The following is a 21,066-nucleotide window of genomic DNA, read 5'->3' on the forward strand; positions in this document are numbered from 1 at the left end:
TCAAAGAAAGTACTTAGTTTATTTTTGAAGTAAAAACAAATGCTTGTGTGGAGATACAAAATCATCCCCCAACCTCCAACCCTCACACACAGTGACACACATAAGATCAATTGTACGTTCATGCATTTACATAAACCAAAGGTACGTGTGTATCGAAAATCAACTCCAGATATCTGCAGACATTACAAAATGACAAGAATAGGCCCAAGCACGATAATTCTTCCTGAAAATATGGTAAACTAGGTAAAAAGGCATACTCGATCTGTAGGTCATCATTATGCACGTATGTATCAAACAAACCACGCAAGATCTGCAGGCCTAATTCGGATAATTACACATTCTTTGATTTTTTTTTCAAAGGGCCGTAATACCGTATAAAAAAAAGACGATAAATCTAACCGAAACGCATACTTGATCTGGACAAGCCATAACTTTACACTTATGATTATGATATGTACAAGCTCCATTACTACAGAATTTGCAAATTAAAAGTCGGGACAAGAACAACCCCATAAAATTTCATAGGTTTAAGGGACTAATTCTCCTGAAAGTCGATCAACCGAAACAAAACAAATCAAAACCATCTGAGTCTTAGTGTAAGACATCAAAACCTTACTGTAACTAGTCTATACCTAAGCGCCCGATCTGCAGATATAGCAAATCTGTTTGAATTTAGGAGACAGACAGGAAGGACAAGGGTACCACTATAATCCCTTGCAACTAAGTGAAGGGGGGGAGGGGGCGAAAACAAAATCATGTATTTTTTATGTGCATTGATTTTGAAAAATGGCATCTCGAAACTTGAGTAATAAACATGTTACATGGAGAAGTAAATTGATTGAATCAAACCTTTATTATATGATAAACAATTAAATTATTTCAAAACAAATGCGTACATTAAACTTTGTATTCATTAAACGTTTATAAAGTTTCTTCGGCTTTGGTAGCAGTGACCTACTTTTAGCCTTTACATACTAACACTGGTACATGTGAATGATGAATGACATAGTCACTAACACTTCCTAGAATTGTACGTCGGATTTTCCCCAAACCACGTGATCCCGTTATTATCATGCTGGCATTTTCCTCTTTTGCGATGTGTATAAGTAGTTCACCAGGTTTCCCTTGACCAGTCCTAAATTTTCCATCAATCTGAAGAAGAAAATAAACGTCTTCTTTAAATTGAAGCAATCAGTTAAGAATCATTTTGCATGTTGCGCTCGTATTTAATTACAGTCACAATTAAAATGACTCTCGGTAAGTCCAAACTAAAGGCTCTAAAGAGCCTAAAGAGCCTGTGTCGCTCACCTGTATTTTCTGATGCTTTGGAAATCATGTAAAATAAGGTAAAAATCATAATTTATAGTATAAGATATCATTAGATACTATAATAATATCTTATATAATAGCAAAAAGAACGGCAAAATTTCCGTAAAATTGCTAACTCAAGGGCAGCAACCTAACAACTGGTTGTAGGAATTGTGTGAAAATTTCAGGGCAGATATATCTAAATCTGATGAACATTTTTGCCAGCAGTCAAATTTGCTCTAAATGCTCCAGTTTCAGAGATATAAACCAAAAACTGCATTTTACCCTATGCACTATTTTTAGCCATGTCTGTCATTATGGTTCACAGGCAGGGTCATCGGACACATTTTTAAAACTAAATACTCTTATGATGATTGTGGACAAGTTTGGTAACATTTGTCCTAGTAGTTTCAGAGAAGAAGATTTTTGTAAAGAAAAAAATTTAAGAAAAAATGGTAAAATTGACTATAAAGGGCAATTACTCCTTAAGGGGGTCAACTGATCATTTTAGTCATGCTGACTTATTTGTAGATCTTACTTTGCTGAACATTATTGCTGTTTACAGTTTATCTCTATCTATAATAATATTCAAGATAATAACCAAAATTGGCAAAATTTCCGTGAAATTACCAATTCAGGAGCAGCAACCCAACAACCGGTTGTCCGATTCATCTGAAAATTTCAGGTCAAATGGATCTTTACTTGATAAACAATTTTACTTCATGTCAGATTTACTCTAAATGCTTTGGTTTCAGAGTTATAAGCCAAAAACTACATTTTACCCCTATGTTCTGTTTTTAGCCATGGCGGCCATCTTGGTTGGCTGGCCGGGTCAACGAACACATTTTTTATACTAGACACCCCAATAATGATTGTGGCCAAGTTTGGTTAAATTTGATCCAGTAGTTTCAGAGGAGAAGATTTTTGTACAAAATTAACAGACGACGCCGGACGACGGACGCAAAGTGATGAGAAAAGCTCACTTGGTCCTTCGGACCAGGTGAGCGAAAAAGTAAACTATTTATATGAAAGGAATGATACTGAAAGGAATACGTGCTTTGCTCCATTTTTGAATTGGCAAATTTAAAAATGCATCAATTGTTGTATGAACTTCAAATTAAGGTTCTGTCTTTACAATTTTACAAGTGCAGAACATCAACAGCATATTATAAATAAACAAACGTCAATAAAACAGCAAATTGAAATAACAAAATCTAGCGTTGAAACAGATTTAAAAGGTAACACTGGATATTAAAGATGACATCTTTTAAATTGTGATTATCTTTCTTTTCACACACCAGTACTACAAATGTAGTTCGTAACTGAACGAGTTTGACGTGTCAAATTGATTTGATGTACAATAATACTTCCATCTTCGTTAGCAAAGGGTTACCAGACCCACTCTCCGCCGCTCTCGTTTAGAAGAGGGCAGTTGGTCGTAACCCTTGGCTAGCGAAGATGTAGTACTTCGGAATGCTCACTATAGAGTCACTATAAAAAAAAAATTTCCTGTATTATTTGAAACTATTTGAAAAGTATTTTTAAATCATTGTTTATATCAAGTGAAAAAGAATATGAAAACAACGCTGTAATAGCATAGTTTTATATAAATATGGGTTTTGCAAATATAGTTGTGATGATTTAAATGTAAATATAAAACAAGTATTAGCCTTTCAAAAAGGGCTAGTCGACTCTTAGCTGATGAAAATGGAAAGTGCTCTCGCGATTAATTCATTTACTAGAATAGCCACTTGTATCAATCAACAAATTTTACCACACACGTGAGGTCACACGTTATGAAGTAGTATATATCGTTTAACGTTTACCGTTGTTGTCTACGAAACTCCAGAAGATTCGACTATTTATAGATAAAAGTTACCTGTGTACCAATATCATGAATATGCATGATTAATGACCAGGCAAAATCTAATTGCTAAAATAGAGAGGACAAATCCGATACTCTACGGGATTGAAGGACATTTACTAGGTTTGGATTTTCCTAACCAATCAATAGACTTTGATTATTCACGTCTCGTAATATCTTCCAATCAGGTAGCAAGAAAAATTCATGCACTCACTGTCCATCGTTCAATTCTTAATATCGACTCCTAGGAGTCGATAATTACATATAAGTCTCTTGGAAATACAGACAACATTTTGTCGTTCGGATCCATTCACTCTTTCTTATCAAACAATCTTGGACAATTTTGAAACATTATGTGCAATTATTCATATATTATAATGTCAGACGTGCTTCATTTGCTTTGAGAATAAACCCATGCTCTAAATCCAATAATATTTGTTTGCACATACGTATATTGAATACTGCAGAATAATGAATTTTACCAAATTGTCATGCATTTAATTTATTTCCTTAACTTAAAATACTTCAATCCCCTTAATTGATGCACATGTTGTAAATAGTTCATTTATTATGACTGTAAGGTGTTGCAATTCGAAATTGACATATTTGACCTAGATACGACAACCGTTCATGCTGGGAGTTCAAAACTCCTTCCTTTGAAAAATCACATTGCCAGTCGTCTGCTTGTTTAAAAACACAAAAGGGTGGTTCATGGAAGAGCCTGCATAAACGCTGTACACTTATGCACATCGGATATAGAAACTACCTAAATGGTCCTAATCAGAATCGAAATAATTTATGCAAGCTACACTTTGTTGTAGTTTTAACATGGTAGTATATTCGTGTTATTTTAGTCCTCACTATCGCTCGGGCAAAAATAATCACGAATATAATGCCTACCCATGTTAAAAAACTACAATAAGGTATAGCTTGCATCAATTATTTCTCAATTCAGTAATGACCAAATGAAGCGAACGGACCAAGACAGAAGACTGATGGTACTCACATTTTTCCCTTTTGCTTTGGCTCTGTATTTATCTTCGAGAGTTTTAACTGTTTTTTCCAGTTCCTCTAACAACTGTTTCACAACACCTGGACCTATTACAAGAAAATATGTCAGATGAAACCTTTTCCCTACTGTAATAATTCTCAATTAAGATGCATTTCAATTTTAGCAAGCTGTTACCGATGAAAAATGGAGGTAATGTTCGATACGGAGCATTTTGTGCTTTAGCAAATTATGCTGTTTTTGAGTTGGCAACTTATATTGAGTGTCGTTTCCATGTAATACGTTACTAGACTTCTGTTCAAACAATTCTTTTCAAATTCAAATATTGAGGCAAAGGCATGTTCGATACATTTGATTATCTCTTTTACAGTTACGTCGATATTAATATGTGATCCCCAAACGATTAAAAGTGGTGTTAGGTCGAATTTCACATGTTTAAATATGAAAATGAAGGCCTACATGTGTTGATGTCCACTTTTTTCGTTCGATAGTTTTTTGTTGTTCCAACTAGGCAAGTCTGTAATTGTAACAGGGAATTTTCCTAACCATGTATTAAACTATAGTTCCAATTATCGGACCAAAATTAATTAAAATGCGTCACCAGTGTATAAAAAAGTTCAATTTGGTCTCCGATGGAGAGTTGTCTCATTATCCACTGATATCTTCTTAATTTTATAAACTAACCTTGAAGTATGAATATAGTTATGATGAACAACGTAATATTGTTGGAGTTGGTTATAACATGCTTAGGAAAATCTGTTAATTGTGGCAAGAAATCTTTTGACTTTGCTTTTACTTATATACATATATATACTCACTTGCCATAGTGAAGTCGTATGTTTCAGGACAATGCACCAAAATAACCTCATCATCTGGTTTTCTGATATTGTCTGCATACCCTTAAAATGAAAATCAATATAAAGCAACAAACTCAAATAAGGCATTAAAGCTTTATTATGGTGACCGGTTAAGGCAATTTCGCGTTTTCGACTTTCATATTCTAAAGGCGAAAACGCGAAGGCGAAAAGGCAAAGTCGAAATTCGCGTTTTCGACCTCACGATTTCGCGTTTTCGACTTCCCCTTTTCGCGTTTTCGCGATTTCGTGTTCTCGCGATTTTGCCTTTTCGCTTTTTTACGATATACATGTTATTTCAACATAACATTTTAAATATAATTGGAGACAAGACAACAAAGTAACTAAAGTATAAGTCATTCAAATGATTGTCATATAAATTTCATATCTGTGGTTTACTTTAAATATTTTCATAACTTAGACAATTCCTTTACATTCTTTGATTCAAATACTCTAACAAGTATAAAATGCCTTTGAGTATACAATTTGCTTGAAATCATATTTTTTACATTTTAAAATAAATTTGTTAATTGACCAGATTCAGTTTTTCTATTTGTTTTGTTAATCTGGTTCTGACACAGGGAGGATTGTTGTTATTGTCTACCGCATTCAACAGTATATTACTTGTCCCTTGGTGTGTCTCCTGTAGATGATAATATTTCCATCTTTGAAAATTTGAAATATCAATCAATGCGTTTAGTAATATATGGGAAACACATTCTACATTTACATGAATTTTCCATAAATCCAGGTTACTTTTTGTTTCAATTAAAAGAACATGCGACAGGTTTAGGATATCTTTACTAAGATCAACCTACGACAGTTTTGAGGCGAGGTCTTGGATAGTCATAAGAGCATCATAAGACATGTCATAAGATATTCTAGTATCTTATAACAGGTCTTAGGATAGCTTCGCGAAACCGTCCCAAGTTTTATTTGACAAAAGTCTTATCTCCATAATGTATTAAATTTCAAACTTTTTTCACACAAGCTAATTTAAATATTAAAATTTTTAGATTCACAACAAGAGCATTAAATGAAAGATTATGTCTTTTAAGTAACAATGGCGATAGTAATGATTAATTTCATTTATTTTAAAATGTCCAAACTATAACTTCCAGCAAATTGTATATTCAAAAGCATTTTATACAAATGCATCTGTTTTTAAATTTGTTCAGTAATTGTCAACTAAGAATGTAAAGAAACTGTCTATGATTTATGAAAATACAAATATGATTTTGTGAATTTTATGGTAAATAGAAAAAATTACCGGTATGGTATTTATTATAAGGAACAGAATAAGGTAGCAAAATGAGGTACTGATTTGTCTTGGTCCGGAAGTGGGACAGACCAATTATATTTAAAATGTTATGGTATAATAACATGTATATCGTATAAACGCGAAAAGGCGAAATCGCGAAATCGCTTAAACGCAAAATCGCGAAAAGGCGAAATCGCGAAGTCGAAAACGCAAAGTCAAAAACGCAAAGTCAAAAACGCGAAGTCGAAAACGCGAAGTCGAAAACGCAAAGTCGAAAACGCGAAATCGGTTTCGCGTTTTCGTCCTATAGAATATGAAAGGCGAAAACGCGAAATGGCCTTAACCGGCCACCATACTTTATACTATCAACGTCTTGACTGACGCAGTACAGGCAAATAAAGGTATGGAAAGTGTCAGTCTATTTGTGAAAAAAACAACCTTTCGATTTTCCTTGCTGTCGTCAACTTTTTCTAGTCTATACAATTATATGTAACTACATTCATTAGCCTCTTAGAAATAAACTTATTTTATATACTTAACCGGTAAGTTCTTTCAGAAAAGACCCAAGCTCGTCCATGTCACGACCTCAGCATGCATTGCAACATCATTGACAAAAACTAGTGTGGGATATATGGTAAAAGCCATATTTTTTGGTCTGAGTATACTCCTTTCTTATACGGATTAATTGTGGGGAGCTATAATTTTGGTAAATCTTGACATTCTGAGCCTTTTTGTCCCTTTCAAATCAATTATGATTTTCAAAATATCCTGCAATTATTTGCAATTCACCTCATGTTCAATCTATAAAAAATGTATGAATTTTCAAAGACCTTCGTTCATTTAAACGAACAGGAAACAGTTTACATTAAATTAAAAAGTTTTTTTAAAGATTGTATTTGAGATTATTTGATTTTGTTGTTTTGAGTCTGCATACAGTATTTTGTTAAATATGCTCTTCGTCATACGTTGAAATCCGTGGTTCACCTTTAAGCACGAAATCAACGAATATTGATATCCCACGAATAATAATAAACCCACTGTTATTTACCATTTTTAAGGCAGAACTTCTGTATTATTAAAAAAGATCTGGCAATGCAAATACATGTGTATGAATTTGTTCTTAATTCACCCGAACAGCTGACTTCATATAACATCTGCATCTCTTGTCTATATCTCTGTTATTTTACATGTTTTAACATAATTAAATAAAACAGTTCTGATTTGATGTAACATTATATTTAGATTTACAACAAAATACAATTTTTGAAGTAGCTCGCTCCATTTAGTTGTTTTCTGCATTATATTTTTTTTTTTTTGTCGATTATAAACTCTTTGGTATCAACACATGATGATAGATCAATATAGATTTGTCCTTATTGAATAAAAACATGTTGGTATTTAAAAAGGATTGCATGAAGTAAAGATTTTTTTCTAATTGTTATGGTTAAAATGCTATCGAGTAATTTAGACTTTAAAGTGTGGATGTATGAAAATATATATTAACGTAAAAAATCAATGAACTCTGAATTTCGAACATATAACTTGAATGTTCGAATATCGTGCATAAATGCTTAGTGTTTATAAACACGTATCTTTTTTAAATGCTTACAAGATAAGATAAGATAAGATAAGATATTTTATTTTCCAATTATGGGCCCCAAAGGGCATAAACATTACAACATCAATAATTTTTTCATAATACAATACAAACAATGAGATAAAAAAAAAGAAAAAAAAGTTAAACGAGAACTATTTAAGTTCTTAAAGAATACGTAGATAAAGAATCTATAGTATGTTTTTTTTTTTAAATACTAATGCATTATTACGCCACACTAAAGAGAATCGCTTTAGTTGAAAAAAAACACCCAAAAGCAGGGAAAAGCTAAATCCTTTTTAAATAATAAAGACGCACACCTTGATTCGAAAACAATTAACCCAAACCAACGTCAAACGCTCCTGTGAACTGTGAAATACTGATAGCTGCGATACGCCGCCGAGAGTAGTATAAGTCCAATAATATCAATTTAAAATGACGGTCAAGTATAGTCACAAACAAATTCAATGAATCTTCAATCTTTGAGGCAAATAATCTCAGAAGAGCTGCGTTCACAAGATATGTCATTGCGTTACAATAATGATTAAATATCTTGAGGTATTATTGTGTTACAATACCATGTAGTTAAAATGCTCAAAGTCCCATTACACACGCATGCATAAATGTCAAACCAAAAATGTCAAAAAAATATCGGTAACTACACATGAAGTCAAACATTTCTACAAAAGTTGAGAACTTTCTGGCAAATTTTCTCAGGATTTCAGTTCACGAGGTGTCATTGTGTAACAAAATGGTCAAAATTCCCATAACTCCTGTCAAAAATTTAAATCAAATGAGGGTGTCAGGTATTTTAAAGTCTGTCGTGATTAGTACGGACGAAGACTATTAGTATGTCCAACACCGCTGGCGCAGGTGACAGGAACAACAACAAAAAATTAAATTATTTTTGGGAAGTATGCATCTTAACAAACAAATGTCACATTTCATAGCTTTGTGCCAATTTAGCAGTGTATAGGCATGTCTGGATCGGCCCCCTCTTAAGCAATGCCCCTCCCCTCCAGAAAGTGTCTGGATACACCACTGATTTATCTGTGTCATTTGATCTCTATTAGAGTGCTGTCTCATTGGTAATCATACCACATCTTTTTTTTTCTATTTCTGCACCTTTTATTTTTGTAACGAAATTTCCTTGAGTCAAGTTTTTTGTTACAGCAAAGTTAGGTAATGGGCACCCTAAATCTCACGATTAGCTTAACATGCTCAACGAACACAAAACACGTTTATCTTAAATTTTTAATATTTTCTAAACATTGTTTTTATATAATTTATTTTCATCCAAAAAGTGATGTAGTCGAAATTATTTTCATCAAATATAACATAACTTTCCTCTAGTCAGTCTTGTATTCATTGACTTCATTATCTTTGATAATATTTTTTTTATGCTCGTATATATATCTGTCGTTTGCTCATACTTGTGTTATATACATGCAGATAACTGTTAAGATAATATCAAGTATTTCCGTGTTTTACATGATGCATATATACTAATCATATTATCTTGCAACTGTTGATGTCCTATGCTTTTCCGCTTATTGTGTTTACGATAACCTTTTTTCATAAACAGGGTAAAACAAAACTGAAGTCAGATACTTTACTTTCATCACATTTCTGTCGAATTAGCACTATTATGGGTTTTTGAAAAACCCATTATCTAGATCTGGCATGTTGCCTGGTTTTGTTCGTGCTTGGAATACACTTTGATACAACCAGTTCAAAAATGAAGTGCATTTTGAACCCCTTTTATTATTTTTACCACTGAGGTTTACCCTCTATATATATGTTGATAATATAGGGTTGTGGATATGAGTGAACACCAAATAAAGATCATTAAATAATTGAAAATATTAATGCATTACAGAATATTAAAAAAATGAGTAACAAATACAAAATTTAGCGCCTGTGCCAGAATAAGACCCATTATTAGGAGTCGGGATATTACAGTATCAGCCTGTATGAACTATAATAATCCCGGATGAAATATAGACCAAACTGAAGTGATATGAAAGGGCTACAGGATATTTGACTATATAAGTGATCTATAAGTGGCATGTATGAGTATGACTTGCATTGATAAAATTTCCAACTCTGCGTTGTAACTGATTGACTTGTAACCAGGGGAAATGGCTTTCCACGTGATGTTTCTGGACAATATTTTAAATAAAGTTTTAAGAAGTGTAAACATACTTACAATCAAATGATTTTTCTGCAAACTCACTGTTATCAATTCCGATCACAATTATCCGTTTTGTGTTTGAAGCCATGATCTTGGTCAGTTGCTAATGCTGGAATGTATCGGGAAATGAACGACACTATTTATAGCACTTTAAAAACATTCACCAAGACAGCACAGCAACGAAGGTCATTAAGATGTGGATAATTATAATCAATGAAGAGTCAAACAAATCAATTAGATAAACTTCAATACAAAGGTTGTACTTTGAATACGTTAATTTGTTGAGTTACTGATAAATACTATGATTAAAACACTTGCATCACTCTGAATTTATTTACGGAATCTTCAGCGGAGCACCAAAATTTACCACGTGTTTTCTATTATTTAGACAAAATATGTGCTATCATATGCACTTGAATGCATAATCGAACTATTATTTATTAATATCATATATTAACACAAATAAGGTCAAGACCTCGCTAATCGGTGGTTTATCAGTTACAAGTTTATGATCATGTAAATAGTATTTTGATACAATTTTGATGTTGAAAATATGAATCCCCATTGTAAAATTAGTATGATTTTAAGTTCACTGCTTTAACTCAACGATTATTGAAATCCAGTGGCGGATCCAGGGGGGGGGGGGGGGTCCGGGGGTGCGCACCCCCCCCCTTTATTTTTGCCGATCAATGCATTTGTATCGGGACATATGTTTTGCACCCCCCTTTGCCCTGGGTTAGCACCCCCCTTTCGAAAATTTCTGCATCCGCCCCTGAAATCCAAGTTATATTTATAGCCTTAAGAGCTCATAAATGAAAGGCTGGAGAAGGTTAAGGGATTACGTGAAAAGGGGGGGGGGGGGTGCACGAATCAGGAAACAGGAGAAAGGAAGTGGGAGTCAGGGCTGGAACAGGTTAGGAGGGTAGGTTATATTGATATGTTCACAATTATAAATTAACTATTCAGTGGCGGATCCAGAAATTTTCATAAGTGGGGGCCCACTGACTGACCTAAGAGGGGGCCCGCTCCAGTCACGCTTCAGTGATTCCCTATATAAGCAACCAAATTTTTTCCCAAAAAGGGGGGGCCCGGGCCCCCTGGGCCCCCCCCCCTAAATCCGCCTCTGCTATTTAGAAACTTTGAATTTTTGAAAAACTAAGGCTTTAATTTCTACCTCAGCTGTAGTTTAACTTTTCGGAACTCAATGCTCTTTATTTGGCCTTTTTACCATTTTTATGCAGTTAAGCTGCATTATGCGAGCACCTTAGATTTGTGTTCTACCCAATAAATCCTGAAATACTTGCCATTGTTATTTTCTAGCTTGTTACTATGTTATATATAACTAATTGAACACTTTTTTAATACTTTTTATTCTGGATTACAAAAAAAATGACCAGAAAAACCTTAAATGATCGTCGATTTATCCAAAAGTTTTAAAGTTACACATAGGAAGTAGTGCTTATCAAAAATCCTTGTGTAGTTCATTATGACTTGTGCTTTTAGCTAAGATGTCAAAGAACAATTGTATGAAATATTTAATCGCCGAAAATCTCTGAAGACAAGCAGTTTAAATTTCCCAAATGACAAAAGTCGTAGGAATATTGTTTGTCATCAATACGTAGTACAACTACGTCAGTAGTCTATTATATAATTCAACTGTTCATGCTGTTGGCGGCAATTTCAAATTAGAAAAAGAAATTTTCGTAGCTTTTCAATTTGGAGGCAGGTGAGCAAATTAGCGGTGGTCCGAGACCTTCCACTTTTGCAAGCGGAATTTCGACTAGGATAGTTGGTTTCTAGCTACGCCCGACGTAGTCGCCTTTATACATTTGAAAGAAAATAAGAAATTACTTTGCAAACCTTTTCACCATGTTCACCAAAGTCTCCAATTAAACGAGCTAAAAACTTATTTTTATCATTATTATTCATGACGGCGATGTTCATTTTGTTCAACCGCTAGCTTTATACAGAAAATCGCCGACAAATATTGTATAAATTCGAGTAAAATCGTATCTGATTGACAAAAACAACATTGTAAACACATAACAATGGCGGCCGTGAAGGCAAAATTTTACAAAATCGGATCCGATTCCGGAAGCGGATAAGGGTAATTCCGGGTTTGACGATCATTTACAAAATAAATCCATGCAGGTGAAAAAATACATCTATGCATGGTAAATGAATATAAACACTAGTATTGTAAACCAAAGATATATGTAAAAGAAAGAAAAAGGAGAAAAATCTTTTATGTAGAAACTAAAAATTACTTTTTGATAAATTTTAATTTAAAAATCCAATACAACGTGACAGCTGGGAACAGTATATCTAACAATATACATGTTCATGGTCACAGTCTAAATTTTCTTTATAAATGATAAATGATGATAATGCATGTGAGATGCTTTTAAAGTGTAAACATATTACTGCAATTTCGAGGGGTTATTTGTTTTTTTCTCAATTTTGAAGGGTCAATTAAAGTAGCTGAAAGTTTCATTCTTTATTTTCACAAATAATGCAACTATATTATATATACCTTAATGTAAGTAAATCATATGATATATAGGTGGCATTCTTTGGGCCACTGTACCCCCTCTTGTTTGATAACTTGGAAACGGTCGAGCTCTCCACCCCTTAACCATATATATTCATGTTTGTGACAATATGAAAAATCAAATGAAATATAGGAAGAGTCGCTAGGGGTCACCCCATCCCTCCTGTTTAAGAATTTAAAAATGGTCGAGATCCCCATCCCTAAACCATATATATTCATGTATGGGACAATATAACAAATCAGATGAAAGATAGGGGGAGTCCCTGAGGTCACTGTTCACCCTCCTGTTTGAGAACTTGGAAATGGTCAAGATCCTTACCCCTATTAAACCATATATACTCATGTATGGGACAATATAACAAATCAAATGAAATATAAGGGAAGTCCCTGTGGTCATCCCAACCCTCCTGTTTGAGAACTTGGAAAGGTCGAGATCCCCACACCAAAACAATATATATTCATGTACAATGTATGGATCAATATAACTAATTAAATGAAATATAGGGGGAGTCCCTTGGGTCACCCTACCCTTCCTGTTTGTGAACTTGGAAACCAATAAGATCCCCACCCTTAAACCATATATATTCATGTATGAGAACAAATAAATGAAATGTAGGGGAAGTCCCTAGGGTCACCCTACCCCCAGTGGTGGATCCAGAAATTTTCATAAATGGGGCCCACTGACTGACCTAAGAGGGGCCCGCTCCAGTGATTCCCTATATAAGCAACCAAATTTTTTCCCAAAAAAGGGGGGGCAGGCCCCCTGCCCCCTAAATCCTCTGCCTACCCTTACCTGTTTGAGAACTTGAAAACCGTTGAGATCCCCACCCCTAAATTATATATATTCATATGTATGGGACAAAATAACAAATCATTTACATTTACTATGGGCAAGTCAGTCAGACCTCATCTTTGATCCCTGTTGTAGTGAACATTTGTCTGATTCGTGTCTCATAACTTTTGTACCATAGAACACAAACTCAGTTTTCTTTCCAGGGAAACCAGTCCATTCATACTATTACATGTTCATACTACGTCAAATTGAACTTCTAGCAGTCAAATAAAACCAAGGTTAACTACCAAGTAGAACAACTGCAATCATTGGGAACTTGTACCACTGCAGACTCACAATAAAAATATACATTGATATATGCATTGCTTTTGAAACCTTGATAACATATAAATTATTTACCTTAATAAATAAATCATTAGATAAACATGAATGTACTATATATGAATGTTTAATGTTGAGGCAACATTGCCACAGTTTTCATAATTACGGTTGCCTTGGTTTTTGGTTAACTGCCTTCAGCGCTTACAGCGCTTTGATTTATTCGAGCGTCACTGATGAGTCTCGAAAACAAGCACATTGACCCGACAATGACCCCTATATTTTTTTTTGCTTTTTTTATTCCTCAATTAATCCCTTATTAATATATACTAGTGTTATGGAAAGCTATTTATTTTGAAATTGAGAAGCGAACTTCCTTAAGACTACTAACTATTTTGCAGTTTTCAAGATCAAAAACATAAAAAGTTATTAAAAGCGTCACTTAACGGAGAATACCACCGAAGATTTTGACCATGTTGATTATTTTGTAGATTTTGTCCTATAAAGGATTAAGGTCAGTGTTAATTTTCTTTCCGTCAATCAATTGCCGCATATTAGTTTTCAAACAAAAGCAAAATGCAAAAATGGACATTTCAGGGGCAACAACTCTGATAATGTCTTATATTTCTTAAAGGTTTTCAAGTTATTAAGGAACAGGTGAATAGATTTTGAACTGATGATCAGACAGTTTTATAATAAAGATTTTACATTTTACTTTAGCCATGGCGTTGTCAGTTTGTTTTAGATTTATGAGTTTGACTGTCCCTTTGGTATCTTTCGTCCCTCTTTTTTAATTAAAGGCAGTCTTGTTTTTTTACAAATCAAAATCTGGGAAACTAGATACCTCTAGCAACATTTAAAAAAAAATTCATTCAAATCTGTTCCTTGGTTTCAGATGATTTTTTTTTAAGTTGACACTGTCAACCAGTAACAGCAATAGGTTAAATGGAAATTATGTGTGAACTAATGAAATTAACAAGACAAACCCTTCCGTAAAAATTTGCACTAAAAATTAAAGATTGAGAAATAAAAATCTGGCCAACAATAAACCCTATGTGGGATCATTGTTATGTGAAAAATTTGTGCTTTGAACATCTAATAAGAGCAATTGAAATTTTTTTTGTGCACAACAGATTATTATTTATTAATCTGATGTTAAATTTTTGACAAAGCCTGTGACTTTGAAACATGGTTTATTTGTCCACCATTTAAAAAAAATTGTAGCTCTCCTTTAACTTTACATTTACATGCATATGACAAATTACAGGGCATACTCACACAGAAATGAAAACCAGTAGTTCTCTTTGGCTTGAATAAAGTTAACTAAGACTAGTATCCATATCAAATGCAGATAGTAATTTTTAAAATAGAAATGTGAAAGTAGAAAATTTCAGTAAAAATAGAGATAAGGAATGAAAAATGAACTCTGAACTTGTAGATATATTTAAACAACCAATGTTCATATATAACAGCAAGTAACAGGAAAGATCTCTCTAACCATTCATCAGTAGAGCAATAATTATTTATTAGTGATACATTGTCTTATCGGGGCCTTTTATAGCTCACTATGCGGTATGGGCTTTGCTCATTGTTGAAGGCCGTACGGTGACCTATAGTTGTCAATGTCTGTGTTATTTTGGTCTTTTGTGGATAGTTGTCTCATTGGCAATCATACCACATCTTCTTTTTTATATCCTATTCTCATATAGCACATTTTAACCCTTGTCATTGGAACAGTTGCTTACATATACATGTACTTGTATCCCATATTTCATGGTCCATGACATTGTTCCAAATTTTAAAAGATTTCAGTCAAGCAGTACTTTAAATACCTGGAAACTAATATTGTGACACACATAAAATTATACTCTCAAGTCAAAAATATCCATGGTTGTAAAATTAATGAAGCCTCTTTTACATGAGGATATGATAGTTGCCAATTAATATTAACCTGAAATAAACTACATGAATGTTAACAGTAAATTCCAGTAAGTATAAACATTAATATTTATTATGATTTCTCTTTAATAACAATGACACATATATCTATGATTTAAACATAAACAGGTTGAAATATCTTACCATCTGTACTGTCCATGACTGATTTAATGTAGAAAGTCTTATAAATAATGGCCGTAATGCAAGTATCACATAAGCTTAATTTCATCAATGATCAATGATAATAAGTTAAAGGTCAAAAGAACCCTGGCTAACATACATGTACACCTTAAAATCACTCAATACACCAAATATGGTTGACCTTTTGTCGCTTTTTGTTATAAAAAATCCAAACCAAACTAAGAAAACTTAATGTTGACAAATGAACCATGAAAATGAGGTCAAGATCAGATGATACATGACAGAAAGACATTTACACCTAACAACCATTCCATTCACCAAATATAGGGAACCTATTGCGTATAATATCTAAGAATCAGGCTTAAGGATGTATTCTTATGATTTTTCAGTCTCGTTGAAATCTCGTTCTTGAATTATTTCCAAAACTTGTGATACAAGTGGAAAATATCAATGAATTTAAAAAAAAACTATAATCAAACATAACTCTGTGAAAAAAATGTGTATTTACAATGAATGGTTTTTGAGTAATCCAGTTTTCAAATTTTACGACCGATCAGGTCAGTATTTTTAGCCAAAATTTTGAGAAAATGGGTAAAGGATACAAAAAATGATTTTACAAGAATCATGTACATCCCATATCATTTAGGTCTTTTCAGATTTCTTAGATATGTATTTTTTTATCATTTATAACAAAAATGTTGAAATAATATGAATTTTGATCTTAAAACTGAGAAAAATCACAAAAATACAAAATTGAGAGCATGGTAAATTTTACATAAAAAAACGTCAAAATATGATAAAACTTTCTTATATTAACACCTACCTATAGTTTTTTTAAGTAAAATTTATTCAGATTGGTCCACTTCATCTTTATAGAAAGTATGAAAAAAAAGTTTAATTGTGGAACTGATTTTTTTCACGATAATAGGCCAAAAATAGGTAAAAATCGATGAAAAATGGGAAAATCACCAAAATTGGGCATTTTCAAAGGGCCGTATCTAAAAGAGAAGTGCACCACCCTATGATTTTTTCTTCACCAATTATTTTGTTACAGTCTTATAAACCCAAAAATCAGGTTAAGAAAAAAAGTTTACTTCTAGAAATTTTTGGCTCCTGAGAGGTGTACATCCTTAAACATGAAGACTAAATATTGATCAATTAATGAACCATGAAAATGAGGTCAAGGTAAGAAGAACCCTGCTAGGCAGATATGTAAACCCTACAATCATTCCATATACCAAATACAGTTAACCTGTTTATCATTTTTACTTTTAGTATCTGAGAAGAGGACCAAACTACAGAAACTTAACATTAACCAATGTACCATAAAATGAGGTCAAGGACAAATGATACCTGCCAGATAGACATGTAGACATTATACTATCATTTCATACATCAAATATAATTAACCTTTTGCTTATATAATTTGAAAAACAGACTAAAACACAAAAGCTTAACATTGACCAATGAAACCATGAAAATGAGTTCAAGGTCAGACTGGCATGTAACCATTATAATCATTCCACATACCACATATAGTTGACCTACTCTTATAGTATATGAGAAATAGACCTAATCATGTATCTTTAACCTTGATCACTGATCAATGAAATGAGTACAAGGACAAGGTCAAGTGAACTCAACCCAAATATAGTTATTTTATTAATATTACTCATAATAAGTGTAAAATTCACATAAAAAATAAAATGTTTTTTTTTTCAAATAGTTGCTGAACCATGAAAATGAGGGGAAAAAAATGAGTACCTTCAAACAGAAATGAACGCCCTGTTGATCTGAAAATAGTTTACTTATTATAATCAAGTTTCAACCAAACATTAAATTATTCTTTTATATAGAAGATAAGTTGCTAGTAAACACAAGAGTGCACACGCTGAAATGTCTAGCCTTCTATACTAATCATTGATATTATGTTGATAGTCCTAAGTATAAAGCTAAGCTTTATTACAACTGTCACATAAACTTAACATTAATCGAGATAACTAAACAAAGACCAATGAACCTTGAAAATGAGGTCAAGGTCAGATGAACCATTCCAGGCAGACATGTACAGCTAACAATGCTTCTATACAACATATATAGTTGACACATTACTTGTAGTTTAAGAAAAATAGACCAAAACACAAAAACTTAACACTGTGCAATGACCCGTGAAAATGAGGTCACGGTCAAATAAAACCTGCGCGACTGACATAAAGATCATAAAATATTTCCATACACCAAATATAGTTTACCTATGGCATATAGTATTAGATAAAAAGACCAAAACTCAAAAACTTAACTTTGACCACTGAACCATGAAAATGATGTCAAGGTCACATGACATCTGCCCGCTAGACATGTACACTTTACAATCATTCCATACAACAAATATAGTAGACCTATTGCATATAGTATGAGAAAAACAGACCAAAACACAAAAATTTAACTATAACCACTGAACCATGAAAATGAGGTCAAGGTCAGATGACACCTGCCAGTTGGACATGTACACCTTACAGTCCTTCCATACACCGAATATACTAGCCCTATTACTTATAGTATCTGAGATATGGACTTGACCACCAAAACTTAACCTTGTTCACTGATCCATGAAATGAGGTCGAGGTCAAGTGAAAACTGTCTGACAAACACGAGGACCTTGCAAGGTACGCACATATCAAATATAGTTATCCTATTACTTATAATAAGAGAGAATTCAACATTACAAAAAATATGAACTTTTTTCAAGTGGTCACTGAACCATGAAAATGAGGTCAAGGACATTGGACATGTGACTGACGGAGACTTCGTAACATGAAGCATCTATATACAAAGTATGAAGCATCCAGGTCTTCCACCTTCTAAAATATAAAGCTTTTAAGAAGTGAGCTAACGCCGCCGCCGCCGCTGGATCACTATCCCTATGTCGAGCTTTCTGCAACTCGACAAAAATTATGGGCAGAAAGACACTTTTTTGGACAGACAGGCAGACAAGGTGATTGCAGTACACCTTCTACTCTATGTAAGTGAATGTATTCTAGCAATGAAATATAGAATACAATCTATCGATTCAGAAATCAAAAATGTATCCACTGGAAAAGACTACTGTACTTCAGAAATTATTGCTATGTTTTATTATTGCGAAAAATGCCACAGGGTTATACATTGAAGTCGCAATTATTTAAACTCGCATTTTGAATTTTTAAATATGAATTAAACAGTAAAATAAATGCACCCAATAATTTCAGAATAAACAGTATTTAAGAAAAGATTTTCATTGTGTCAAGTTATTTTAAGCCACAAGAGGGAGTAGTTTTAAACAAATCTGGTGTTTAAATTTTCCTGAAATCATAAAAGCACACAATAAATATTGAATTTAAATTATAATTGAAATTGCTATTTTATTTGATCACACTATTTGAACACATATTTCATTCTTTAGCTACAGATTCATATTTTAAATAGTTTCAATGTCAGCAATATGAATCTTTTTTACATGCATGATTACAGATTTTAGTGCCCCTCATCAGAACTTTTTTTAAACAACAGCTAGTTTATATTTTCATGTATCAACATCTTTTTGAAGCACTATTGTCTTTCAATGTTACTGTTCCAGACCACAACTCAAATTATGAATGTCTCTCTTTCTACATCATTTCTTCTGACAGCTGCGACAAAAGATCATCACTTAAATCTGAAATAAATAATAAAGATTATACACATAAAACATCAATAAAATGTAAATTTCAGCTGCAATTCAATTATACATGTATGTATGTACTGGTAAATGCCTCTGTTATCTGAAGACCCCCATTGAAAGCTGCAAAGGGTACAGTGGCATCCATGTACACTCCCTATCGGGATTAATGGAGAGTTGTAACTAACGTATATTTATACGACAATTATTTTTACAAGGACAATCAATCCCCATCCAACACAAAGGGAGTGCTAGGACACGGGGAAGTCTGTTATTATGGTAGAGGAAGCTGAAGTTCTCAGAAAAAATGGAGAGAAATCAGAAGATTGATCTCCAGGTCAAAGTAGGGGACAACTGTGACCAACTGAGGACCCCAAAGTACACATTCTAGTTTAAACTCCAGTCTGGGTACCAGAAAAAAAAGTGTGTTGGAGGGTGAAAATCACCCTTGTGATGTACTGAAATTTCCAGCACCCCATGTCGGATTTCAACTGTGGACCTTCAGCACTGTAGCCATTGGTCTTAACCACTAGACCACGAACCCACACTAAATGATGCATCAGCATGACATCAATACTTGTATTTAAAATTGTCACTTAAGTGTGGTTTAGGACTATGCGGGATGGCTTATCTTCTACAAAGAAAATTTTATTGATGATGATAAAATAGAAGTCCAACACCTTTTACCAACACACATCATGCACATAAAACCCTTACTTTCCCTTTTTTTACTCTAATGTGAGCATATGTATATGTTACAGGCATTTTCTAAATTTAGCATATTGTAAAATGACTGAATTTTCAGTCAATTTATAAAATGCCTAACCTTGACAGGCCTTATACAAAATGAGATGCATATGACAAAAGTGGACAAGAACACAATATCGTCAATATCTTGCAAAGAAAATAACTAATGTTTTGGTAAAATTTATTTATTATTCAAAACCCAGGTGGGAAGGATTGTGTCTTATGATATGTTCTTTTTAGCGAAACTACATAAAATACATCCTCTCTTTGTATTTCAGATACTAATTATAATAGTAAATTTATGATTATTTTGTTAAAATGGCAGGAGGACAAGTTGTTCTGTTAATAGAAGAAAATTTACAATCACATTAATTTTGTAGGAAATCTAGATTTAAAACAGTAAAGTGAAACATATGAAGCAGAGAAAAATGAAGTTGGTTTTTTAATTCACTGATTGACGTTTTTTGCTTTCAGTTGCAAATTTTAGACTGCAGCTTGCATGTGAAATAAAGGTATTTTGGACAGGGACAGAAAATTCCCACTGCATAGCGTTATTAACGTGCAGAAAGTGTTGCTTTTAAGGACAATAACTCTTTCAGGGGTCGATTGACAATTTTGTTAATGTTGATCTTACTTTGCTGAACATTATTGCTGATTACATGTACAGTTTATCTTTATCTATTATAATGTTGAAGAAAATAACCGGAAACTGCAAACTTTAAGGCTGGTATATCAGGTTATTAACTGTTAAACCCCAATGTCAGATTTGCTCTAAATACATGAGATTTAGAGAAATA

The 21,066-nt window shown here is 33.2% G+C and overlaps 2 protein-coding genes across 2 annotated transcripts in view; both read right to left on the reverse strand.

Annotated features, from left to right (window-relative positions):
• Positions 1-834: 834 nt before the first annotated feature.
• LOC143066695 (universal stress protein YxiE-like) lies at positions 835-15,119 on the reverse strand. Its single transcript, XM_076239520.1, has 5 exons — positions 15,025-15,119; positions 10,100-10,193; positions 5,000-5,080; positions 4,179-4,270; positions 835-1,152 (listed from the first exon to the last, which is right to left on the reverse strand). Exons 2-5 carry the CDS (start codon positions 10,170-10,172, stop codon positions 961-963), a joined length of 438 nt encoding a protein of 145 aa, XP_076095635.1. The 5' UTR covers positions 10,173-10,193; positions 15,025-15,119; the 3' UTR covers positions 835-960.
• Positions 15,120-15,741: 622 nt separating this feature from the next.
• Positions 15,742-21,066, reverse strand: part of LOC143066724 (uncharacterized) — a 35,747-nt gene continuing 30,422 nt past the window's right edge. Inside the window, exon 9 of the mRNA XM_076239539.1 lies at positions 15,742-19,519. Coding sequence (XP_076095654.1) covers positions 19,473-19,519 — 47 coding nt within the window. The 3' untranslated portion in view covers positions 15,742-19,472. The remainder of the gene's footprint in view (positions 19,520-21,066) is intronic.

Source organism: Mytilus galloprovincialis, chromosome 1 (genome assembly GCF_965363235.1).
Source record: "Mytilus galloprovincialis chromosome 1, xbMytGall1.hap1.1, whole genome shotgun sequence".
Taxonomy (NCBI): domain Eukaryota; kingdom Metazoa; phylum Mollusca; class Bivalvia; order Mytilida; family Mytilidae; genus Mytilus; species Mytilus galloprovincialis.